General features: G+C 46.7%; 1 protein-coding gene across 4 annotated transcripts in view; it reads right to left on the reverse strand.

The window, feature by feature from the left end:
* Window positions 1-22,127, reverse strand: part of HECW1 (HECT, C2 and WW domain containing E3 ubiquitin protein ligase 1) — a 405,077-nt gene that overhangs the window by 276,269 nt on the left and 106,681 nt on the right. For 3 of the 4 annotated variants that reach the window (XM_020289912.2, XM_076006287.1, XM_020289911.2), the window contains exon 2: window positions 8,187-8,244. The exons of the other annotated variant lie outside the window; for it this stretch is intronic. In XM_020289912.2, the coding sequence (XP_020145501.2) occupies window positions 8,187-8,213 (27 nt within the window). In that variant the 5' untranslated portion in view covers window positions 8,214-8,244. The remainder of the gene's footprint in view (window positions 1-8,186; window positions 8,245-22,127) is intronic. 4 annotated transcript variants of the gene reach the window in all.

Raw genomic sequence — 22,127 nt, forward strand, 5'->3', positions numbered from 1 at the left:
GCTCCTCACACACTTTCTGCATCATGTTCCAGGGCAGCTGAAGGGCAGAACCTCTGCAGAAACAGTGGGGCTGGGGTGGGGAGGAAGGGTGGTTTTTGTGGAGGTTCCTGAGAGTACGCCATCAGTAGATGGCTTATTGACTTAATGTTTGCTGTGTGTGCTTTCTGGCACATTCTGCTAAACTCCTTGACGTAACTTTCCAGTAAGAGTGCTTACTTGTCCAGTACGTCCGATATTTCCAGGAGCGCCGGGGAAGTGGAAACGTGCCACCTGGCACTATTTCATAAAACTAATTACCTGGGGGAATGCATGAAAAATTGCAAATGCAAGTGCTACAGTATAGGGTTAGTGGACCATGTCATATTTTCTTTCTAACAGTTACCTACGTTATGTTAATTTCAGCTAAATGGAGCTTCACTATTTTGCTCTCGGTGGTCATTGATTCTCCAGTGACAAAAGGATCCAATGCATTTGGTCTCCCTAGATTTGAAAAGGCCTAAAGTTAAGAGTAAATTGGAGCCCGGCTCAGGAAACAAAGATGCTTCCTGGGGCAATGGTTAGCCTAATCTGGGAAGATTCATTAGCAGTCAATCAAGGAGATTTTTTTGGAAAATTCCCCTACGTATGAGCTTTGAGTAGAAAGACCATCAGCACAGACTCAGTGTCCAAAGACCTCAATCCCATTCCAGGTTGTTCAGGCAGCAGCAGCTTTAAGCAAGCCCCTCACTTCTGAGTCTGTTTCCCCAGTTACAAAATGAAATTACATTCACATCATAGCTCTGCACATCTCCTAAGATTGTAGGGAATGTCAGAGGACAATGACATACATTAAAGCACTTGGAAATCTGAAAGCACTGAACAAACTATAAGTCAGAATTATTAAAAGGGTGAAATCAAGCCTGGTACAGAGCTACCGGCAGCCACAATAAAATAACCTGATTTATTTTGACAATTTATGTTTGTGGGCCTCTAAACAGACCTGTGTTTATAACCTACAGCTCATATTTGAGAAAAAAAAAGAGGTTAGATTTGAGCTTATCCCATGGGTGCGAATGGAGCCTTGTGTTAGCTCCATTGTCATCACTCCCGATGGGTGAGCAGCGACTACGTGTGAGGCATGTGGCGGGATCTTGCCCTCCATGCCACCATTTAATTCTCTCAAAAACTCAAGAGGCCGCTCTGCTATCGTCCTCATGCAAGAAAAGGGGGATGCGAGGCTCCATGAGGTTGCCAATGGTCCCCAGACTCGGCTGGGCATCAAAACAGCTTGAGGATTTTTTTTAAAAAATGCAGTCGCTTGAGCCTTGCCTGAAGGCTACTGAACCAGGGTCTCTATTGGTAAATCCCAGACAACTGAGAATTTATTTCCAAGCTCTGCAGAGGATGGTGGGGAGCAGGCAGGCTGACGGATGACTGGGCTAAGAAACCTCCCCAAGGTCACACAGCCGGAAGCAGAGCTGAACTCTAACCAAGGTTGGCCGCTGGACTCCGTGCCAACTCTTAACCATTTTCCCATCTTGCCTGACTGGCGATTCACAGTCTATTTAATTTAACAACTGTCTTTTATTGACTTTAATTGGTTTTTCCACATTATACACCCACTGGTAAACTACACTGTAGGATTACTTTTCCTCTAATGACTATTTAAGTATTTATGACAAATGACTTAGCTCCCTAAAATATTTTGTACTTTGGCCGACTGCTAGTGATGGTTGGTAGCCCCTTACCTTTAGCCGAATGGTCTAATGACCAAAGATTAAGATTACAAAGTGCTAGGGTGTGTGTTTGACTGTGGAACTCAACACCAATGACCGGAGATATCCATGCATTGGTGGGGGAGTTCTCCACGAGAGGCGGAGATCAAAGGAAGGGGAAGGGCCCAGAGGCAGTAGGGAAAGCCCGTGCACAGCTTGGGCCTTGAGATAAGCCAGTGATTTCCCAACTTAATGGCTACATGAGTTTCCTGGCAGTCTTATTAAAATGCAGAGATTGTTTCAGCATTTCCAGAACGGGCTTCAGAGTTTACTCTTCTAAGGTCCCAGGTGACGCTGAAGCTGCCAGTTCTTGAGTACAGGCAAGTGTGGCTCTCGGGCAGCTCCAAAGGGATCCACTCTCAGCAGAATAAGCACAAACCTGGGGGTGGGGCTCAGACAGCCCCTCAAGGACAGGGACACTGGGGCACAAAGCTGTGGAGGGCACTCGGAGCTTCTGAAATGAAGAAAGAGCACGCGGCAAGGGGAAGGCTTTGCCCAGCAAAGGGTCTATTATCTATTGTGGAGTAGGGAAAGGTGAGTAGTTTAAGGAAAAAGTATACTCAAACACTGAGGCGAGGGCTCGCCAGCGTATGGTTACGCTAGTGATGCTCGCTTGGAGAGATGCCGTATGTTAGGTCAACGGAGTGAATTCCAGGCCAATGTTGGTGGAACCGGCTGAGACAGGAGGAGAACACTGCTGGACGCTGACACTCCTGTGAGGTGAGCCAAGAAGCCCGTGGAATGTACCCCGTGGGGCATCGGGTTTAGCTCAGACAATCCTGCCACTTGCAATTGCTATGGTCATACTCCTGTCTGTCTGGTAATGGCATTATCCTCTGAAAAGCCACATGGAAATAAACAGTAATTGGAGCAAAATAACATGTGCTTTGGCTAATTCCATTTGGGGAAGAAAGAGCCTGAGAAGGACTTTGTGGGTAGAATTGATGAAATAACCAGAGAATGGGCTTGAGTTTTAATCAGGCAGGAGTGTAATGAACCCATAACTCCAAGAGCATCTTAGCTATTTAGACCTGCGATTGTAATGAGTGAAAATAAACTAGATTTTGTATATCCCCACTGAGTCCCCTGTGCCACTAGGCTAGGTGAAAGCAATCTGGGAATGCAAAAGGATGGGGCTCATTCTTTGACCGGATGGCTGCTGTGACTCAGCCTGGGACTGTGATAGCTTGGCACCGAAACAGCCCCTTGCAGCGCTCAAGGAGAGGCAAGCCTCCACAGAATGACTGGGGGAGAAAGCTGAAAGACAGCATGCACAGGGCCTATGCAGTATGACAGTAGAGGCACTGCTGTCCTCGGAGGGGAAATGAGTGATTGCAGGGCTGCCTCTGGAGGCCAGCAGGGAGGCGAGCTAAGGGAGAACATGACGATCTGAAGGTCCTACGCCCCTCTGGCCCAACAGGGCCCTCCTCACTCAGCCTCTGAGGCCCAGCAGAAAGTGGGCCCAGGGCTGCAAGAGCTTCTGCAATTTTTCAGGAGAAGCTAAGACTCTGAATTTTTATATAAAATTGTCTTCTGTTTAATAAAGTCCATCAACAAAATCAAATCTTAAAAAATAAAACAAAAACACTGGCAGCCAAATAAAATGGTCTTTTAAGGGAGCACAGCATTGGTGACCTCTGGGCTATATTTTTATGCAAGTTCAGAGACAGTCTGGGCTTTCAGAGCCTGTACCCAGAGGTGGGGGTGCAAGGCAGAGCAGGTGAACACGGTGTGTCCCCGTGAGAGAACACGGCCTCTCTCTTCTCCACCCTCCTTACCCTGCTCTCTTCTTAGCACTTCCTAGTGCCTGACATCACGTTCTACACTGATTTGAGTTTTTCATTTCCTGACACCTCCCCCAACTAGAATGAAGCCTCCATGAGGGCAGGGACCCGTTTGGTAACAGCTGTATCCCCAGCACCTCAACTGTGTCTGGTACATAGTAGGTGCTCAGTGACTAGTTGCCAAGTGAAAAAGGAATGACTGGTCCTGCCTCCATCTCAAACGTCCAAGCCAGGCTGAGCTTAAGTCACAGGGCCCTTATTTCAGGGCTTGCTATCGAATTCCTAGCAGTTCAAGAGGCTGCTTGGGTCAGAGTGACCCAGGATAATCTCAATCCAAACAGTTTAAGTAGAATAAAATACTCCCAAATCTACTTTTACTTTGCATTTCTAGCTTTATTCTTTTCTTTGTAAAAAAAAAAAAAAATCTGCAAGAGGGGAAGGAAAATACACATCCATCTATGGTGTGCATTCAGCTGTGATCATGAAAATACTGACTTACTGTGTGAAATCATGTAAAGCAAGAACCTGCATTAAGAAAGCAGAGCTAAGCAAACAGCCCCGGGACCAGATCTGCTGACACCCACTGCTATCCTGAGCCCGCCGCAGAGCATTAGCCGAGCCGTGTTCTCTAAGAATTCTGCACAATGCAAATGGGCATGAGGGGAAAAAATACTACTGGGAAACTTCTAGTTCTTGCTGAAAAAGAAAAATTTGAGCTCTAAATCCAGCACTCCCAAGCAAGAGAGGCATCTGCGGCTGCATATAAAGCTGGTACTCCTTTGCTTGAACAAAATCATGCAGTAGACAGTACTTAAAATAAACAAAGCTCAAAACAGTCCGCTACACACGCATGTTTTTTTGCCACATGCTGTCTGAAGAAAATAGCTATGCAGTGTGCATGCCCTACTTTAAGCCAAGCCTGCGACACTGCACACAGCCTCCTTCCTCTGCCCGGCTCCTTTTCTAGACAGAAATACATTTCCCTTTAATGTAGAAGTGAGAAAGAAATATGTTTAAAAGACAGTCCAGGCCCTTTATAAAAGCACTTACTTTGAAAGAACAGGACAAATTGTGTATTCAAAACAAAAGCACCTTCTTAAAGAGCAGGCTCAGAAGTTGTTCAATGGCCAGGGCCTTGATTTGTCCCGCCGGCACGGCTAACGGGAAGGCTCGCAGCCTGCCCGGCACGGTCCTCATGGGGTGCTGCGTCAGCATGACGCTCCGGAACAGTTACTGGGACAGGCTGCGAGCAAGTCAGCAGGACAGTTTTATTTCTGTGCTGAGACTGCTGCTTCCTGCTGGGAAAATACTGGTGGCAGAATTACACCCAGGGATGGGCAGCAGCCAGGCTCTCAGATGACTCTGCTCCGGGGGGTGGGGACGGGGCGATGTCCTGCACCTGCGGGGCAAAGGGCATTAGGACCCCCGAAGGAGACTCGCCAGGGCTATTGGTCTCCTCCTGCTGGCTCCCTGACCCCGCCAAGGGCATGACTCAGCTCGCCCATGGCAGCGCCGGGCCACACTATTTATCTGCTGAAGTCCAGGGAAGCTGTCCGGGCCGAGGCTGGAGAAGAGCCGGAGGGAGGCCGCGGCGGCCCCTAACTCAGCGGGGTCTGGACTCATGGCTCACACTCGGGGAGGCCCATCGCCTGTCTTTCCAGGGGTTATCGGGACACCGTGGGTCAGGACATGGGAACTGGAACACTATGAGGAGGGGGAGGGGCAGCAGGAGGAAGAGGAGGAGGAAAGCAGTCAGTCTTTCAACTGAGGTCCCAAATCAATAAGTGTAGGAGATTAATGATGCTCTATTTTCTGTGGTGTCAGGATAACAAATTGTGGGATTAGTTTAAAGGCTTCAGATGGCTTTATCAATTTATGTCTTGATGACACTATAACCAAAAAGCAAAGCAGAGAGATGGTGGATGTTCCGTAGAACGGCTGTAGGCCTCAGGTGCCCGGGGATCCACACCTCTACCTGCTGATACATTCCGACACAGGACATCCCTAGACTAAGGGTGTGCTGTTTTGGGTACGGTGTGGGAGAACCTTGGGATCATTTCAGTTTGGAAGATTTAGGCAGGAGCACAAAATTCTGGAGCCATAGACTTCCTTCACTGGGTAGAGTTTGAGGTCAAGGGGAACAAAGTGACAAGGCTCATTCTGTGTCAGCAGAGGGGTGTGCAGGCTTGAGCAGACACCAAGCTGAGTGCAGCCCCGTGCATCCCTGAGTCCCGCCACCGCTGGGTGACCTTGGTTGACACACAACCTCTCTGGGCTTCCCTCTCTATGTGAGAAGATTTTCAGATTCCTCAAACCTTAGTGCCCTATCCTTCTAAGTTCCACCACCTAACACATGCCCTAAACAGAATGAAATCGAACGAGCCAAGTTTCTCTCCCTGTTTCTTCCATTCCCCTCCCTTCATCCGTCTCCCTAAGGCACTGGGCTCCTGCAGGGGACCACCCCTTGGTGCTACCTCCCTGCTCCAGCTGCTGCTGGCCAAACTCTGAAAGGCCCAGCAGAACTGATTTTCTAAAGTCTTTGGGGAGTGTGGCAGACGTGAGCCGATTAAGAAAGACCCCCTGCCCAGCTGTGAGGAAGCCGGCAGCTGACAGCCCCCAGCCGCAAGTCCTCCAGGTCCACCTCCGTTTGGAGTGGTCTTCTCAGGGTGCCCTGGCCTAAGACTGAGCCGGGCGGGGTGAGGGGGCAGGGGTGGCGGTCTCTGAACAGGCAGTCTGCTCCTGAGGCCCCGTGGGCTGGCAGAGGCTCGGCCAGGCTGCAGCCTTCGCGCAGTTCTCCTTCCGCCCTTTCTCTCTCACAGGTGTTACTTCTCTCCCGCCATCCCAGCGACCCGGCGGACACAGAGATGCGAGTCATGGTAATGCCTACGCTCTAATGTTTTGGCTCTTTTTCCTCCACAAAGGACGTTTGACAGGCTTCAGAAAACCATATTTGAGCAACAAGATACTTGTCCTTGTGGCATAAAGATCTGCTGCACAGATTTCTTTCAGTTCTGTTATGCTACAACCACTGGTTCTCACCCAGGGGTGCATCTGAAGTCGCCATGAGCTAGATTCTCTAGGACAGAGAAGCCCTCACTTCTTAAGCACACTAGTTTTGGAAAGAAGAAAGGGGGAAACTGTTCTCCCTCAATGTGAAATGCACCCACAAGGAAACACTTGAATTTTAAAAAGACTTCTCACTATATTTTTACAGCCAAAGAGAAAACACAAAAGTCCGAGGGGAAGATAAAGGGATTGGAGCGCTATGAAAACTTCCTCTTTGTAAAAGTTAAGCCTTCCCCAAAGGGGGAAGACTGGAGGGTGGAGTAGCAGAATGAACTAGAAACACAGGCTGTGCTGAGCTCTGACATGTGAAAATGTTTCAGAGGAAGCGGCTCCTGACAGCACCACAAAATGTGGTGCTCAGTGAGAAAAAGGAAATTAAAGTTAGTGTTCCCTCTGCTGAGACTGGCCCTGGACATCTGGCTGCACAGGATTAACTACTAATTTAATGCTTCCTGAATGCAACACATAATATACTCATTCTTCAAGTGCGTTACTCAGAACTTGCTAACTGCCCTCTGCGTGAGCATGTGGCAGAGGAGAAGCTGCCTTTGCACATGAATGTGGCCTCCCGTCCTGCCTGCTGGCCAGCACTGAGATGCTCATCGAACATCTTGGGGCTTCACTCTCCTTCCTGCAGGGTCATTTCAAGGATTAGCTGACTATGCATGTGGATATGCTTAGTAAATTTGAGAAGCGTTATGCCAATGTGAGCTTTTATTTATTTTTTAAATAAAATCCTCACTTAAGGATTGGCTGGGTGAATATTACCAGAGCAGCACGGGACCCAGTGGATGGCGACTGCAGCTCAGACAGGCAGACCTTGGTTATAGTCTCTGCTCCCCATTTACCTACTGGGAGACTTGGGGCAATTACTCAGCCTTCTCTGATCTAGTTCCCTCATACACCAAATGGGGACAATGATCACACCTACCTCTCAGGAGAGGGGCTCACGCAGGAGAAGCACTAAGCATGACACACAGTGCCCAGAAAATGCAAACTGTGAATGCTGTAAACCACGGCTGTCACCAACAGTGGTAAAACCATGAAACAGAGGGAGGAGGGGACTTGGCAGGAAGTCTGAGGGGGCTGGTAGAAAGCTCTTCCGGGGAGAGCCACCCCACTGCAACAGGCCCGTTCTAACGACAGCAGCCTCCCAGAGGACTGGCCCGACTCTGAAGCAGGAGGAGCAATCGCTGCTCTGGTCTCAAGGCGTATTTCCATGTGCCCATATTAACTGGAAGTAATTACCCACAGCCCAGCAGGCCCCTCAGCTGTAATTTTGGAAATATCATCACAGCGTGTTTGTTTCCAGGTACAAATTCACTTGTGACAACGGGACAATCACATCACACAAGAGGCACTTGACATGCAAAGAACACATCTCAAAATGGAGCACAGTCGGGTTCTGGGGTGGATGCGGGTGGTAGGGAGGGGAGGGTGATGGGTCTCAAACGGCCGGACAGCACTTGAGAAAATTCCTGGGCTGGGCAACGCTCTGGGCCGAGGAACATTCCATTATGAGTGGAGAGGGTTATAATGGAATGACACGGATGGTTTCTTATAATCAGAAAAGCACACTGACCTTCACACTACACAGGTGCAGCAGCATAATGACCCACCACGTGTGCGCGCATCAATTCCTGGGGAAAAGTCCAACGAGGTTAACTTAGCGTGCGTCCCAAGCAAACAGAATCAGTGACATTACCCACACAGAGAACACTGCTCCCCACCCCACCAGGATGCCCGGCTTCGGAATAAAACGTCGTGCGAGGCTCATACTCATTCTGCTAAAGGGCATGAAGAGTAGCAGCCACGTGATTCCGCGCCATAAATAATTTAATTCAGATTTTAATATTTAACTTTTAAGGAGTGAGAATCATTGGCCTAGAAAAAAAGGGTTAATCTTTTTTTTTTCCTTTTCAAGAAACAAGGATTTGATGTGGGGGTGTAGGAGGGAAAGGGAAGTTCTGCTCCCCCAGCCGTCTGAGGAAACTACCTAAAGGCATCCACAGGTACGCTGCACTTGCAAAACTCCCTCGCCCCAAAGGGAGGGGATCTGCAGTGAAACTGCTGAAAACATCATAGCGCCTTTCCTCACTGGTGCTTTCACTCAGACGGGAAAGACACGAGGGGCTGCCATCTGCTTGTATGTGTAGTCCAGAAGAGACTTTATTGCCCCCAAAAGGCAGTCAACTTGGCATCACTGGTCACACCATTATCACTTTAGTTAGGAACTACCATGTCCAAAATTAGCATAAAGGACTTGAACACAGAGATACTAGGTATAGGAAAATTGCTGATGGCATCTCTCAGGGCCTCTGGATTTGGGTACTGTTTTGGGTTCACGACTTTTTATTCTGATTTTATGACCTCATCTTCCTCTGAAGTTAAAGTTGCCACGAAAGTAATCAATATGGCCTTATTCCAGAAAAAAGCAGTGCATGATGTCAGCATTCCGAAACCCCGATGCAACCTGAAGCTTTGCTGACAAATGAGTTCGGGGAAGAAACAAGTAGCAAGCTTGCATTCTGGGTGCATAGATTATGTTCTCAGCCCCGGTTGGAGCAGATTTGAATAGGAGAGAGAGAGAACTCAACATCCATGCACTAAGATCCTGCTCTGAGTCCAACACTGTGCTGGGAGCGCCTGGACTTCTCAGCAGTGATGGATGCTGAACAGCCCTCCCCTCCTCCGCTCTCCCTGTCATGGCCACTGGTTTCCCAGCTGCTTCTGGGCTGCCCCACTCTGCTCGCTCTGCAGGCGCCTCTGCACGTGCCTTTTCCACGTTGGAGGTCCTCAGATGCTCATATATTCACACTAGGGGTCAGGATTCCTGCCTTGGCTTCAGCTACCATCTGAACACTGACACCTCCCCATTTTCTGTGGTCACTCAGAACGCTCATCTGAAGTCCAAACCCAGTCCTCATCCACTGGGACATCTCACTGCCGCCCCAAACAGGGTGCAAACTTACCTGGGCTCCTTCTCCTCAAACCTAATCTTCTCTCTAAAAGCCCAGCCTCCGTCATGGTTCCTGCGCCCACCCAGAGCTCCCTTTCAGGAACCTGGAAACCCTGCTCAATCCTCTTTCTCCCCGAGACCAGCCTTTTTGTCTGACCAAGCACCAAGTTGACCGGCTCCTACCTCTTAACGGTTCTAGAATCCATCTGCTTCCTGCCATTTCTACCTCCTCCATCATGGCCTAAGCCTCTCTCTCCTACTCAACTTCAGTAGATCCTAACTAGTCTCCCTGCCCCCCTACTTGCCCCAAATACAGTCTCTACAATGAACAGCATGCTTTATTTAAAAAAGGAGGGGGAGGTGAATATCAATATGGCCTTGATAGGCCATATTGATTACTTTCATGGCAACTTTACCTTCAGAGGAAGATGAGGTAATAAAATCAGAATAAAGACTCTTGAACCAAAACAATACCCAAATTCAGAGGGCCCTGATAGAGGCCATAGGCAATTTTCCTATACCTGGCGTCTCCCTGTTGAAGTCCTTGCTTTAGTGGCACCACACTTCCTCTAGGCTAAAGGTCTAAATATCAGTTTGAGATTTGTTTCAAATAAACCTGCAAAATGGATCTGGCCCTCTCTCCCCCCCCAACCTCACTGCTGCCTCCCCCCCTCCTCCTGAGACACTCGGGCCACTCCGGGAATCTTACAGTCTGCACAGGCCCTCCTCACCCCTCCCTCCCTGGAGACTTCAGCACCCTGTTCCCTCAGCCTCCCCTGTGCTCCCTCCACCCCTGCAACAGAGACCCCAAGAATAGGTCCCTGTAGTGATTTTGACAGCTGTAAACATAACTCTAAAGAACTATTTCTGTGATTACTTGTTTAATGTCTGCCTTGCAAAACTGACTCAGTTTTCTGGAGGCGGGGCTGTTATCCTCAGCACTTAGCACCGAGCCTGGTACAAGGGCACGCTCACTGTGTTCAGTGGGAATTTGATGAATGATCAGGGCTGTCTAAGTCCCAAGGAACTCATAGTCTAGACTTTAGAAAACATAAAAGAAGACTTTTTTTTTTTGCATCTGGCCTCAGCCAAATGTTGACCCAATTAATCAACCCTTCCCCTGCCACACACAAGGAGAGTAAGCAGAAGAGACAAAAAAGACCATTCAAATTCAACATTATCTATTTAGCACTTAGCACTGGGGATCCTGGTGTATTTCACTTTATAGTTTACTGTAATTTTTTTTTTCTTTTTACAGTTTACTAATTGTTTCGCTGCTTGTCTCTGGAAAAGAAAAGGAATGAGAGCAGAAGTGGAGACTTTATAAAGAAAGTGAACAGGAATCCTATAGGATCTTGAAAGCTCACAGTACCCTACCAGGGAGGACCAGACAGAACCCTCCTCCACCAGGAATAAACTGGAGCCCAAGGAGATTCAGGAATCTGATGGGGACCAAGTGACCTGTCCACATGAAAGCCACCAGATAAGTGCTTCTACTCCCTGCGTTGAGCCTGTCTTCAGCTTCACAGATCTTCTCATTTCTGTCATCCAACCCCATGGCAGTGAATGAGTGCAGAGATTTCAAGTAGAGAAATCCCCAACAAGAAATGACAAGGGACAGTATTAGGGATCAACAAAGTTTAACTTTGTAAATAATCTGAGATTGGATAATTCTTCATTCACAGGCACAAGTGGCCCTTATGCACAACTGTATATCCAGTTCCTCAATTGGCTCAATAGTGGCTGTAACCCTTGGGGAGCCACTCTCGGAGCCCACTGTGCAGGGCAGCTGGACGTCCCCGGGGCAGGACGCTGCCACAGACCCTTGCAGCGCAGTGACAGGAGAGCAGGGCAGCACGGGCGCCCTGTCCCTCACGAGGCCTCTCCTTCGCAAGTCCTGGCTGTTGCACCCTGCGCCAGCCCTGCGAGCCCCTTCGATCCTCTCTAGAGCCCTGTAAATCAATTGTGGGATCCGGCCTGTCACTATTAGTCAGTGCTTAAGGGCAGCAACACCACCTCCGTGGCCTGATGCTGTGCCGCTGCTGCTAGGTCACCTGCGAGAGTTATGGTTTTAAAAAAAACAAGTAAACCAGACAAGGTGTGGCTCCTGGGCCAATATTTTGATCTGCCTTTTCCCAAATGAACTAAGGTTAAAACCCAGATAATAGGAAGCACAGCATTAGCCTTTATATCGTGTGGCAATTTATCATGTGTTTAAAGAGGTTTTATTTGATTTTATTTTTGCCTTCCTCCTCTCCATTCAGCGTGCCACCTGTCACATGGAGAATTGTTGAGGAAGAGATCAAGGCCACACTTGGATGGAATATAAACGCTAGCAACAGAAAAGATGACAGAGTTTTCAAAGCTTTTTTCCTAATTAGAGAAACAATGTACATTTGGTTTAAAAAGCCACACAGACAACAAACAATACGACGAGAAGTCACTCAGAAGCCCACCCCTGAAGAAAGCCAGGGGTCCTGGGTGGAGCGAGTTTCTCCTTCCTAAGGGGTGGTTTGAGGGAAGCCCAGCCAAGACGATGTTTTCTGGGTGGGACATGCCCCTGCGGGTCCCACTGGCCTGGAAGTGGGCATTGCAGCACGGAAGCCCCGGGTGGCTGGTTCTCAAAGGGGGATTGTAATATTTGGAAAGTATTTACACTTACTTTACTTCCCAAAAGACCGCAATCATGACTATCCATTATTTTAAGTTGTCCTAAGTAGTGATAATTGACATTTAGGATCTGTTGAGTTCCAGCAAAAGATGCCAAGTTGCAGAGATATTTGAAGATACACGATTTCTATTTCAGTAACCCCCAACCCCTGAAGGAGATTTAGTGCCCTCCTCTTGCTCAGATGCAAAGACCCTAGCCCCGAGCTCACCACCTGATCAATATTTGCTGACGGACCGACCGATTGGCTACATGGAAGAAGAAATGACTTGCTAGCGCATTCCCATAGATACGGGCAATTCCAAATACATCACGCCAACCCCCCCTTGAAAGGACAAATTCAGCTCAGTTGCACAAGATTTGAACAGGATTTTTAGAAACTTTCTTCTTCTTAGAGACCAGAAAATCACAATTGCTAATTTAATAACTATAACTATTCTTGTTATGGGATCCCAAGAGGTCTTGGTGGTTTGCAAGCTATTTCCTGGGTCAAGTGTCCATCAGCTGTCAGCCAGCTTGGGTGGCTTGCTGACAAAGTGACAGTGTGGTTGGGAGTCCTGGCTTCAACTTTGTGTCTGTGACTCTGTCAGCCTTACTTGGGGTTTGACTGGTTTTGTTTTGTCCCAATCTATTTTCTTTGAGTCGCTTGTCTTCATCCCATTCCAATTTTCAGGAGATATAAAATTTACCATCACATAACCTTATGGTATTATCATCACTGAATTAGTTTTCCTAGGAGGAGGCCTCTCTGTGATCCAATACCTAATAGCATCATTTCGTGTCCACAGTGGCTTCCAAAGTCTCAGGCACCACCACTCTACCGACCATCTCTCTTAAAAGAAAATTAGGCTTTGACAAACAGGCCAGGCTTTTCTTGAAGAGCATGAACTTATCAGCATAGCCAGTGGACGATTCCTTTTTTAAAATATTTATTTTACTCATATATTTTTTATTTTTATTCATTTGTATATTTCTCTAATTCTCCATGATTAAACAATGATACACTGGGGAAAGATAAAGATGGCTCGACTTTGAACTTCTAAGTTCCCTAAACTTCCTATTTGACATTTTCTTCCCTACCTGTTGGATCCATCTTCGTTCTAAGAAAGGTTGGTTCCCAAGATGACCATTTTGTCCTTATAGGGACGGTTCCGACTGCATGACTGACAGCATATATACAACCACCTGTGGGGGTGCCTCCCCTCTCCCCGACATGATTTCTCAGACTCCAACTCCAAGCACCAGAATGGTGAGGACAGGGGTTGGGACAGCTCCCAGCAGCTCCCCTCTGGGCCAGAGTCATGGTATGAGCTGCGACCTTCCACACAAGTCCTGTCTCTCCCAGGGCTGTGCTTTATTGCAGCTTAGCCTGGGACTGTTCGCTTTTCTCCCTAACCTTCATGTTCCATCCCAAATACTTCTGTGATGGGAAAACACTCATAATAGAACTCCATACATGAGTAACTCCACAACAAAGCTGTCTTCTAAGAATAATAGCTGATCCCAGGGTGTTTTCATTAAAAACAGATTTCAGTGACAGATGATCAGAACATTTTCCTTGCACAATAAGCAATAGGTTGGGGCAGAATTATGCAAAACCTACGGGCTTAACTCTACCCTCAGCAACCAGGGGCTTGCTCCCACCGGCTTCAGCATCTCATTGAACCTTGCCATCATGGATGTGCAAATGGGCTGAGTCCTACTCAGCACTTTTTCAGACTCCAAGTGGAAGCAAAAAGGAAGACCTGTGTGTGAATTGCCTTTCTGCCTCTATTTTCAAAATCTGTCACCAGTTACCTTTGAGGGGTGGGATTGGGTGTGGTCTCAGGGAGTCGGAGAGGTGGTACCCAGCAAAGCAGACTCAGGGTCTTCCAACATTTCCTAACCCTTTCCCACAAACCTGGCATTGTTTGGGGCATCAGAAACACAGTGGTGAAGCTAACATGTAGCATTTATGTTGTTTCCTGGTGCCAGGCACTGTTCTAGGTTGCTCATACTGACCCATTTGATCCTCACAACAATCTTGAGAGGCAAGTACTATTACTGTCTGCATTGTACAGGTGAGGAAGCTGAGGCATGGAGGGGCTCTGCCACATGCTCAATGTCACATGAACAGCACGGAGCAGAGGCAGACCCAGCACACCTGCCCTGTAGGGGCCGCATTCTGAGGGGAGACACACTGACCAGGTGAACTGGACACACAGCAGGACGGCAGAGCCTTCCACTTAGGAGCCAAGCAGGGCGCTAGGCAGTTCCTGATCCGTGATTTAAATTTCATTTTGGTCAGAAATACCTTTGAGATGCTGGTGGCAATGTCCCTTCTCCCCAGAAGCTCTGCCGCGCCAGCTTCCCGTCAGGCAAACAGTCATACTTCTCTGTGTTTCCTTCCCTCCTTCTCTCCCTCCCTCCCTTCTGCCTTCCCTCAGTTTTTACTTCGCATTTATGGTCTATTCTTTCTGGAATTTAACAGTTTGTATAGTTTGTTTTTTTTTACTTATCTGTTTCATTTTAGCATTGCCCCCACAGATAGTTTCATGAATTACTTAGTAAGCTCTAAATTTCTTGTAAACTCACGTCTGTAATTACAGGACTTCTATTGTTCTTTTTATTCATATGCTTTCTGTCTACCCTCTATTGTTCTTTCTATTCGTGAGCTAACACATAAAGTTTTAATGTTTGCACGTGTGTGTGTGTGCAGACTAAAGCATATAAACATATTTACTGTGCCTTTATCACGTATATCACATCCGGCAGTTCAAATGCCTCCCTTATTAGCTAGCTGTGCCTGTGTTCTTATCTGTCTAGAAGCTGGCTGCGGGCCCAGGGAGCATGCTGTGTGGGCTAGAGAAAGCCACCAACACCCACAGGGGACTCCCCACCCAAGATGCGAGTAAAGCCCAATACTTAGACCCAACTGGCCGTGTTGCAGAACATAAAAACTCACAGGTCTTGTTCTCGGGATTAAATTAAATTAGGAAGTGAATGTGAGAAGTTTTGCACATTAAGTTACCCAATCCAGGAGCACGATCTGTTTCTCTACTTATTAAATTCCCGTTTTGAGTTTTTAAATTAATATTCATAGCTTTCTTCACATACATCCTTTCTGCTTTGTGGTTCATGTTTCTTTTCTTTTTCTTAAGCATTCAAAATGTTCTCTGAAATTATCACAGGTGTGGCCGGGGATGCCTTTCTTATCCTGTATTGTTTAAGAATAATGGTCCCCTGTTCCCTTCTCTTGTCTTTCAGAATCTTTCTATCGGCCTAGTATTCGTCCTAGAGAATCATGCTGCCTGGGCTGCCTGGGATCCCTGCGTGGTGGGCAGTGTCCCACCTGTGCTCTCAAGGGGGCGCCAAATCTCATCTCCTGCACCCTCTCTGCAGAGCTCACCTGGCAAGGAGCCCTGGGGTGGGCTCCACCTTCCCCTGCAGAGTTCCAGGTCAGGACTGTCCTGGCCCTGGTCGCCCCAGGTGTCACTGTAGGTGTGCTGGGCTTCCAAGGGACTAGTGTGGTCAACACTTGGATCTGGACCCTGGGTCTGGCAGGGGCCTGGCCCAATTTGTTGGTGATCAGCCAATCTGGGGTGGAAGATTAGGTGGCGAGGCCTGCACAGGGCCCCGGATAGTCATAAATTGTGACTCAACTTGGTTTGTAGGTTTTTCCCCTCATATGCTGTGCACATATTCTTTCTAGGGCCTCCGGTGGAGACAGCTTTTCATTCACCCCTACACTGAACAAATGTTTGTGGAGGGCCAGCTACACACCAGGCACTGCAGGGTAGGTGACATGCTAGTGACAACACAGGCCACAAGCCCCGGCTGTGGAGCTCATGTTTGGAGGGAGAGAGCAACAAAAAAACTCAATAAATAAGTAAAATTCTCATGTTAGTGGGGAATTTTAAGAAGAAACAACAAATGAGAAATGAAATGTTAAGATGTAGGTAGGAGATGAATTTTTTTCTTCGTCTCTAGGGAAAGCTTCAAAGATAAGGAGACTTTGTGTAAAGACCCAAAGAAGAGGAGGAGGCGCCACGCGTGTGCACAGAGAGCGTCCACGCAGAGGGACAGCAGGTGCAAAGGTCCCGAGGTGGGAGAGCACTTGGGTGTCCTCAGAAACAGCAGAGGCCACCGTGGCCACAGCGAAGAGAAGGGAGGGGAGAACAGAAGGAAATAAAGCTGGATGTGTACTGAGGGGCGTGAGGGTGTTAGGTTTCTGGTCCATTGGAAGGACTCTGGTGTTCACACGTTCACATGCAAGGTGGGAAGCCACTGGAGGGCTCACGGTGGGCAGGTGACAAGACCTGGCTGGCACCGAGCAGGGGATCTCTGGCTGCCGCTTTAAGATTACACTGAAGGGAAGGGGAGGGGGGAATTTGGAAGACTTTGCAAGAGCCCAGGCCAGTCATGCAGGTGACGAAGGTGACGTGAATGGTGCTGGAACAGTGCAGGTGGTGAGAATTTGGTCAGAAGTGTAGACAGGTGACAGCTGTCGTTGGCAGGGCTGTATTGCACGTGCTTTGTGAAGCATCTGGCTAACGTTTTGCTTGTTTAGCAACCCCTCAAATCACAGGCAGCCCTGCGGACTGCTCGCTGCTCCTCACCTGTCATCTCACTACCTGCCACGAAGCTTTTCTCTGAGTGGTGTGAAGCCCTTATCTTTCCCGTGCCAGGACTATAATGTGTTTTCATGTCTGTCTGTCTGTCTGTCTGTCTGTCTGTCTCTCTCATTCTTCCTTTTTCTATCATGGGCATCACAGCTTCTATGATGCTCACGGTATCTCTATATCCACTTCTAGCTTTGCTGCATTTTTGAGAATTGAAAAGCCCTTATGAAAGCAGGAAGAGAAGGGCAAAGGGAGGCTGGGTGGGGGGCAGGTGCAGCCTGAGGTAGGGGGAGTGTGAGGTCAGAGGAGGGCCTGGCTGATCTTCAGGGTCCCAGTCACACTTTTATCCTGGAGATGAGTTCTGGAGTCAGATATGCCCACCCCTATTCCTAGCTTCCAGAACACTGGTATTTTGCATCATTTCAGGAGCGTTCATGAAACCGTTTTCATGGAAGTTGGTTTTCGGGGAGGGAGAGGTATCCAGTAAAATCTACCACTTCTGCTCACTCAGCCTGACAGCCGGATGTCACCATGGTTTTCAGCTACAGTTCCCACTGGACAATATTTTAAGAATATACAGACACATGAAAGAGTTTCTGAGACACTGAAAAACAAAACAATAGCTTCTTTGAACACATTATTCATTAAAGCTATTACAATCTGCAGACATGCCAGATACATGTGACTGTGTGTGGCTGATTCTTGTCTTTTCCACAATAGCATCTAAAAGTCCTGGGGCCTAAATAAATGCGTTACTCAGTAATAAGATGTTGAGGGCTGATGAGGCAAGAACAATGATAATATCCGAATTGTGGTTTCTTTAGTAATTCTACAGTTTCCACATGGAAGGGGCATGAAAACACAAAGAGTTCCCAGATACAACATGGAACACAGAAGTGGAGGTTCTGTGGAGTAACGTCCACCAGCTGGGGAGAGGGAGCGAAGTGTCAGAGTTTGGATCTAGTCTCAATATATCAGCCAGAGGAGAACACATACCCACTGAGAGCCATGAACTGGAGGGGCGCTCATTTCCACAACTCTGAAAATCTGGGCCTCTGCAATTAAACAATAGTCACCAGCATGTCTCAAAGCATGAGTGTCAGGAAACAACGCCCTATGAATGTTTTCACGTCTCTGAGGTTAACAATTTCTGAGCAAAGGCACCCAAGTTAAAGGATAATCAATGGCTACCCTGAAGACAGGGACTTCTGGAAAGATACAAAGTCTTATCTCCTCTGGAGATGGTTGTAAGCCCAGTGTCCTTTGCCCCCCTCTCCCCAGAGGGGGTTATTTTATATACCAGAGCCAAGGTCTGGCTTTGGCCAATTAAATGTGATATTCACTGTAAGCAAGACATTTTCTTAATAAGAGGCGTCATGAGTTTTCACCACCCCCCTTCCTCTGTCCCCTTTCCCACAAGGACAGCATGCTCTAGTTCTAGATTGGGCTGTGCCTTCAGCCCACACTTCAGAAGCACATTTGAGCCCAACCCACAAGGTAAAGGGGCTGATTCGCAGCCTAAATGTGATGTGAGTGAGAAAAAGACCCTTGTGGAAGCCATCGAGATTGCGTGGATGTTTGCAAAAGCAAACTAATACATTGCACCCCAGCCTCCACTCCTACCCTGCTTCTGAGTTAAATTCCACTGCGCGGGGCAAGGTGGCACGTCCTGACTCTTTTATGCCAAACAGCACTTGGCCTTTCCCCAAACTGACCTACTTTGAAGGAGGGGTCTTACAGCTTCACGAGTGGGGGAGAGGTTTCAGCACAAACAGAGACTTACAAGGTAGCACTGAGAGGCGTCTTTCCTCTCTCTCTCCCATATGTCATTCAAACTAACCCTATCAATGAAGTCCTCTACTTTTTCTTTTTGTATTTGCTGGTTTCTGTCTCTCTCATCCTCTCTCTGTCTCTCTCTCTGAAATTCCAAGCTCTTTCTTTGTGACCAGTTTTCCCTTCTCCTGGTTCCTGTCAATTCTCAGACCACATTCCTCCCAGAAGTCGCCAAGTCAGAACACATTTTGTTCGCCCTCTTCAGTGGTGCTACGAGGACTTGGTTCCCTGATGACAACAGAGGAGAAGGTTAGACCCCACTCTGCCACTGCAGTGCTCTGTTGTTGGTAAGGCCCACAGCCGAATTCCCACAGCCGAATCTCAAAGCAGAGAAAACCAGGGGAAGTAAATCTCTACTACTATCCAAGAGCTATAACTCCCTCTTGAATCTACTATCTTGGGTCCTTTTCGATCTCTTTGGCTGGCAAGCAGCGAGCCCCTATTAAGGCACTAACACAATTATGATGTTTGAGTTTAACAGACTTAAACTGGGTCCTCCTGGGAGCATTTATGTTTTAGAATAAGAGCTATCTTACCTCATAGCAGCTGGAATGAGGGGAAAGGAGGAGGAAGACCCGCCAAGGGAGGTTATCATCTTGTTTCTTTTCCCTGTTTATCATGGCCAGGAGGGGATTCTGACAAACAGAACCAGGGGTATGATAGAGATTGCTCGTATTAAGCCAAAGAGCTTAAAGGATCTCAAATTTATGGACTTAATGAAATAGCTCTCTGCTTCATTCTTCCTAACCAGAATGCAATAGTTTGAGGGATTACAGGGTGGAACAACCTGATTTTAATGGGCAGCACATTGAGCAAGGTGAGATAACATACCTTGGTGCAAATCAATTCCGTGAATCCATGTCATGTGAAAAGACCAAAGGGATGACTTTAGATTTGTAAATACTCAGAGAAAAAGAGCTACATTCAAAGAGCTGTAATGGGAGAGACGTATGATTCCCAGTTGTGGAGCCGACAGAAAACTGGGAGGTGGAGTGGTGGGGTGAGGGGGTGGCAAAGCCTGAGTTCAAGTCTCATTCTGCAGTTCCTGGCTCTGGGATCTTAGGCAAGTTACTTAACCTCTCTAAATGTTAGTTGCTTACTTGTCAATGAGGACTATAACTGTGTCAACTCCGTAGTGCTGTCAACGGATTTCAGTGGGAAAATATATGGAAAGGCCTTAAGAACAGCACCAGGCGCGAGGCATCTATTGGCTACAGGACAGAGAGAGCTCGGTGTTCAAATGGTGCGTCAAGTTCAGGAGGCGCAGGGCCCTGATGATGTGCTAACGCTTGGTGGGGCTGCAGCCATCAGCCCCTTCCTGCTTTAATTCTAGCATACTTCCAGATTTACAAGAAGTTACAAGAATACCAAAATGAATTCCCTAATATATTTCACACAGATTCTCCAAATGTTAGTATTTGGCTATTTTTTTGTTTTTCCTTTTCTCTCACTGTCTCTGTGTCGACATATATTTTATATATTTATATGTACGTCTATGTGTGTGTATAATATTTTCTGAACTATTCGTGAGTAATCTCCACAAGATGCTCCCTGACTCCTAAATACTTTGATGGGTATTTCCTAAAAACAGGAAATTCTTTTACACACTACAGTACAATTATGAAAGTCAGGAAATTAACATTGACACGGTACTATTATCTAATCTGCAGACCTAACTCAGATCTCCCCAACTGCTCAGTAATGTCCTTTATGGCAAAGAAAAACCTAAGATCCAAGATCATGTGTTGCATTCGGTTTAGTTGTCTTTATTTGTTATTTCATGACACGGATGGTTTTTTAAGAGTATAGGCCTGTTATTTGGTATGACGCTCCTCACGTGAGGTTTGCCTAATGTTTCCTTGTGATCAGGCTCAGGCCATGTGCTTTGGGCAGGGGTGCCACAGAAGACACGTTGAGTTCTTCCCAGCACCTGGTGTCAGTAGGCACAGGCTGCCCTGGTGGAAACTTGGAGTACTTGGTTAAGGAGCTGCCCACCAGATTCCTCCAGTGTAAAGTTACCATTTTATCCATTGTAAGTAATAAGCATCTTGTGGAAAAATACTTTGAAGTTATATAAAAATATTATTACTCCTTAAATTTTCACCCATTTCTTTTAGCAACCATTAATTATTTTTGCCTGAATCAGAGGACACTTTTTAAACAGAAGTATTGAGTTCTATCTTTCGAGGAATATTTCCCATGGCAACAGATTTTATCATGAGACTCACTGTTGCCACTGTGTTGTACAGCATCTTTCCAGAAAGTGACTCCTACTTGGTGTCAGCCGGTTGCAAAGACTTCAATGTAGGGAAGGCGGAGAAAGATCAACACTGGAAACACATCTTATTTACCAGACAGTGAATAAAAATTAGATTTCTCTTAAGTTACAGTAGCCATTTCAGATCTGGTTTCAACATAGCATTGATAGTACTTCCTTTTTGAAAAAAAAATTATAAAAGTAACTCAATCTCACTGTGGAAAATCTGAAAGCTATAAAAAGCAGAAAACAGAAGAAAAAAGACACCCATAATCCAGAATGCACCATGGTTCACCAATTTGGTAGATTCTTTGCAGTCATTTGTTTTCTTTTGTCTTAAGACATATTGTAAATGCAATTTTGTATTCCAATTTTAAATGAAATCTAAGCATTTCCAATGTTGAGAATTTTTCATAAATAAATACACTGTAATTTAGTTTTTTGGTCCTATTTTGGATGCTTAGATTGCTTTATATTTTGCTATTTAATAATGGTAGGACAGACATCTTTGCACACACAAAAAATATTGTCTGCATTTTGCTTTTTTTCCTTAGGAAATACGGGCTGAGTGAGTATACTGAGTGAAAGGGCATGGATACCTAGCAAGGTGGCCTTACAAATACACCTCGCCAATTTATACCCAAGTAGTGATCCCTGCAGTGTCCCCTGTCCCCACCCTCAAGGACACCGATTGTTCTTGCAGTTCTCTGCATAGCCGTGTGTACCGCCCTTTTGCGAACTGTCTGATCTTGTTCTTTAAATGAACATCTACTCATGCTTAGCATCATGTTTTACTTAAGGATATGAGCTCTGTGAACTCTAAAATACCAAGCTTTTGTCTGATATACTTGTTACAGATATTTCCCAGGGGGTTATTTGATTTTTAGTTGTCTGTATTTGGTTATCAATGGAAGGTTTCTAATTTTTTGTAGTCAAAATTCTTTTTTATGATTTTTTTCTAACACTTAAAAGCTCCACTCACTCTCCTTCCCCACCCAGATGGAGATAAATGTTATTTTAGCACCCATCTAGTATGCTATAGCACTATTTTGAAAAAAATCAGCTCTTATTTCCACTTGTAATTATTTGGGGGCATGTGAAAAACACACACTGATACCTGCTTTCCCCTTACCACATATCAGAGTTTTCCATGTGCTGGAATTTACTTTGAGTTATGCAGTTTTTGTCAATCTATTGTGTTTTCT

This window comes from Microcebus murinus, chromosome 9 (assembly GCF_040939455.1).
Source record: "Microcebus murinus isolate Inina chromosome 9, M.murinus_Inina_mat1.0, whole genome shotgun sequence".
Lineage (NCBI taxonomy): Eukaryota > Metazoa > Chordata > Mammalia > Primates > Cheirogaleidae > Microcebus > Microcebus murinus.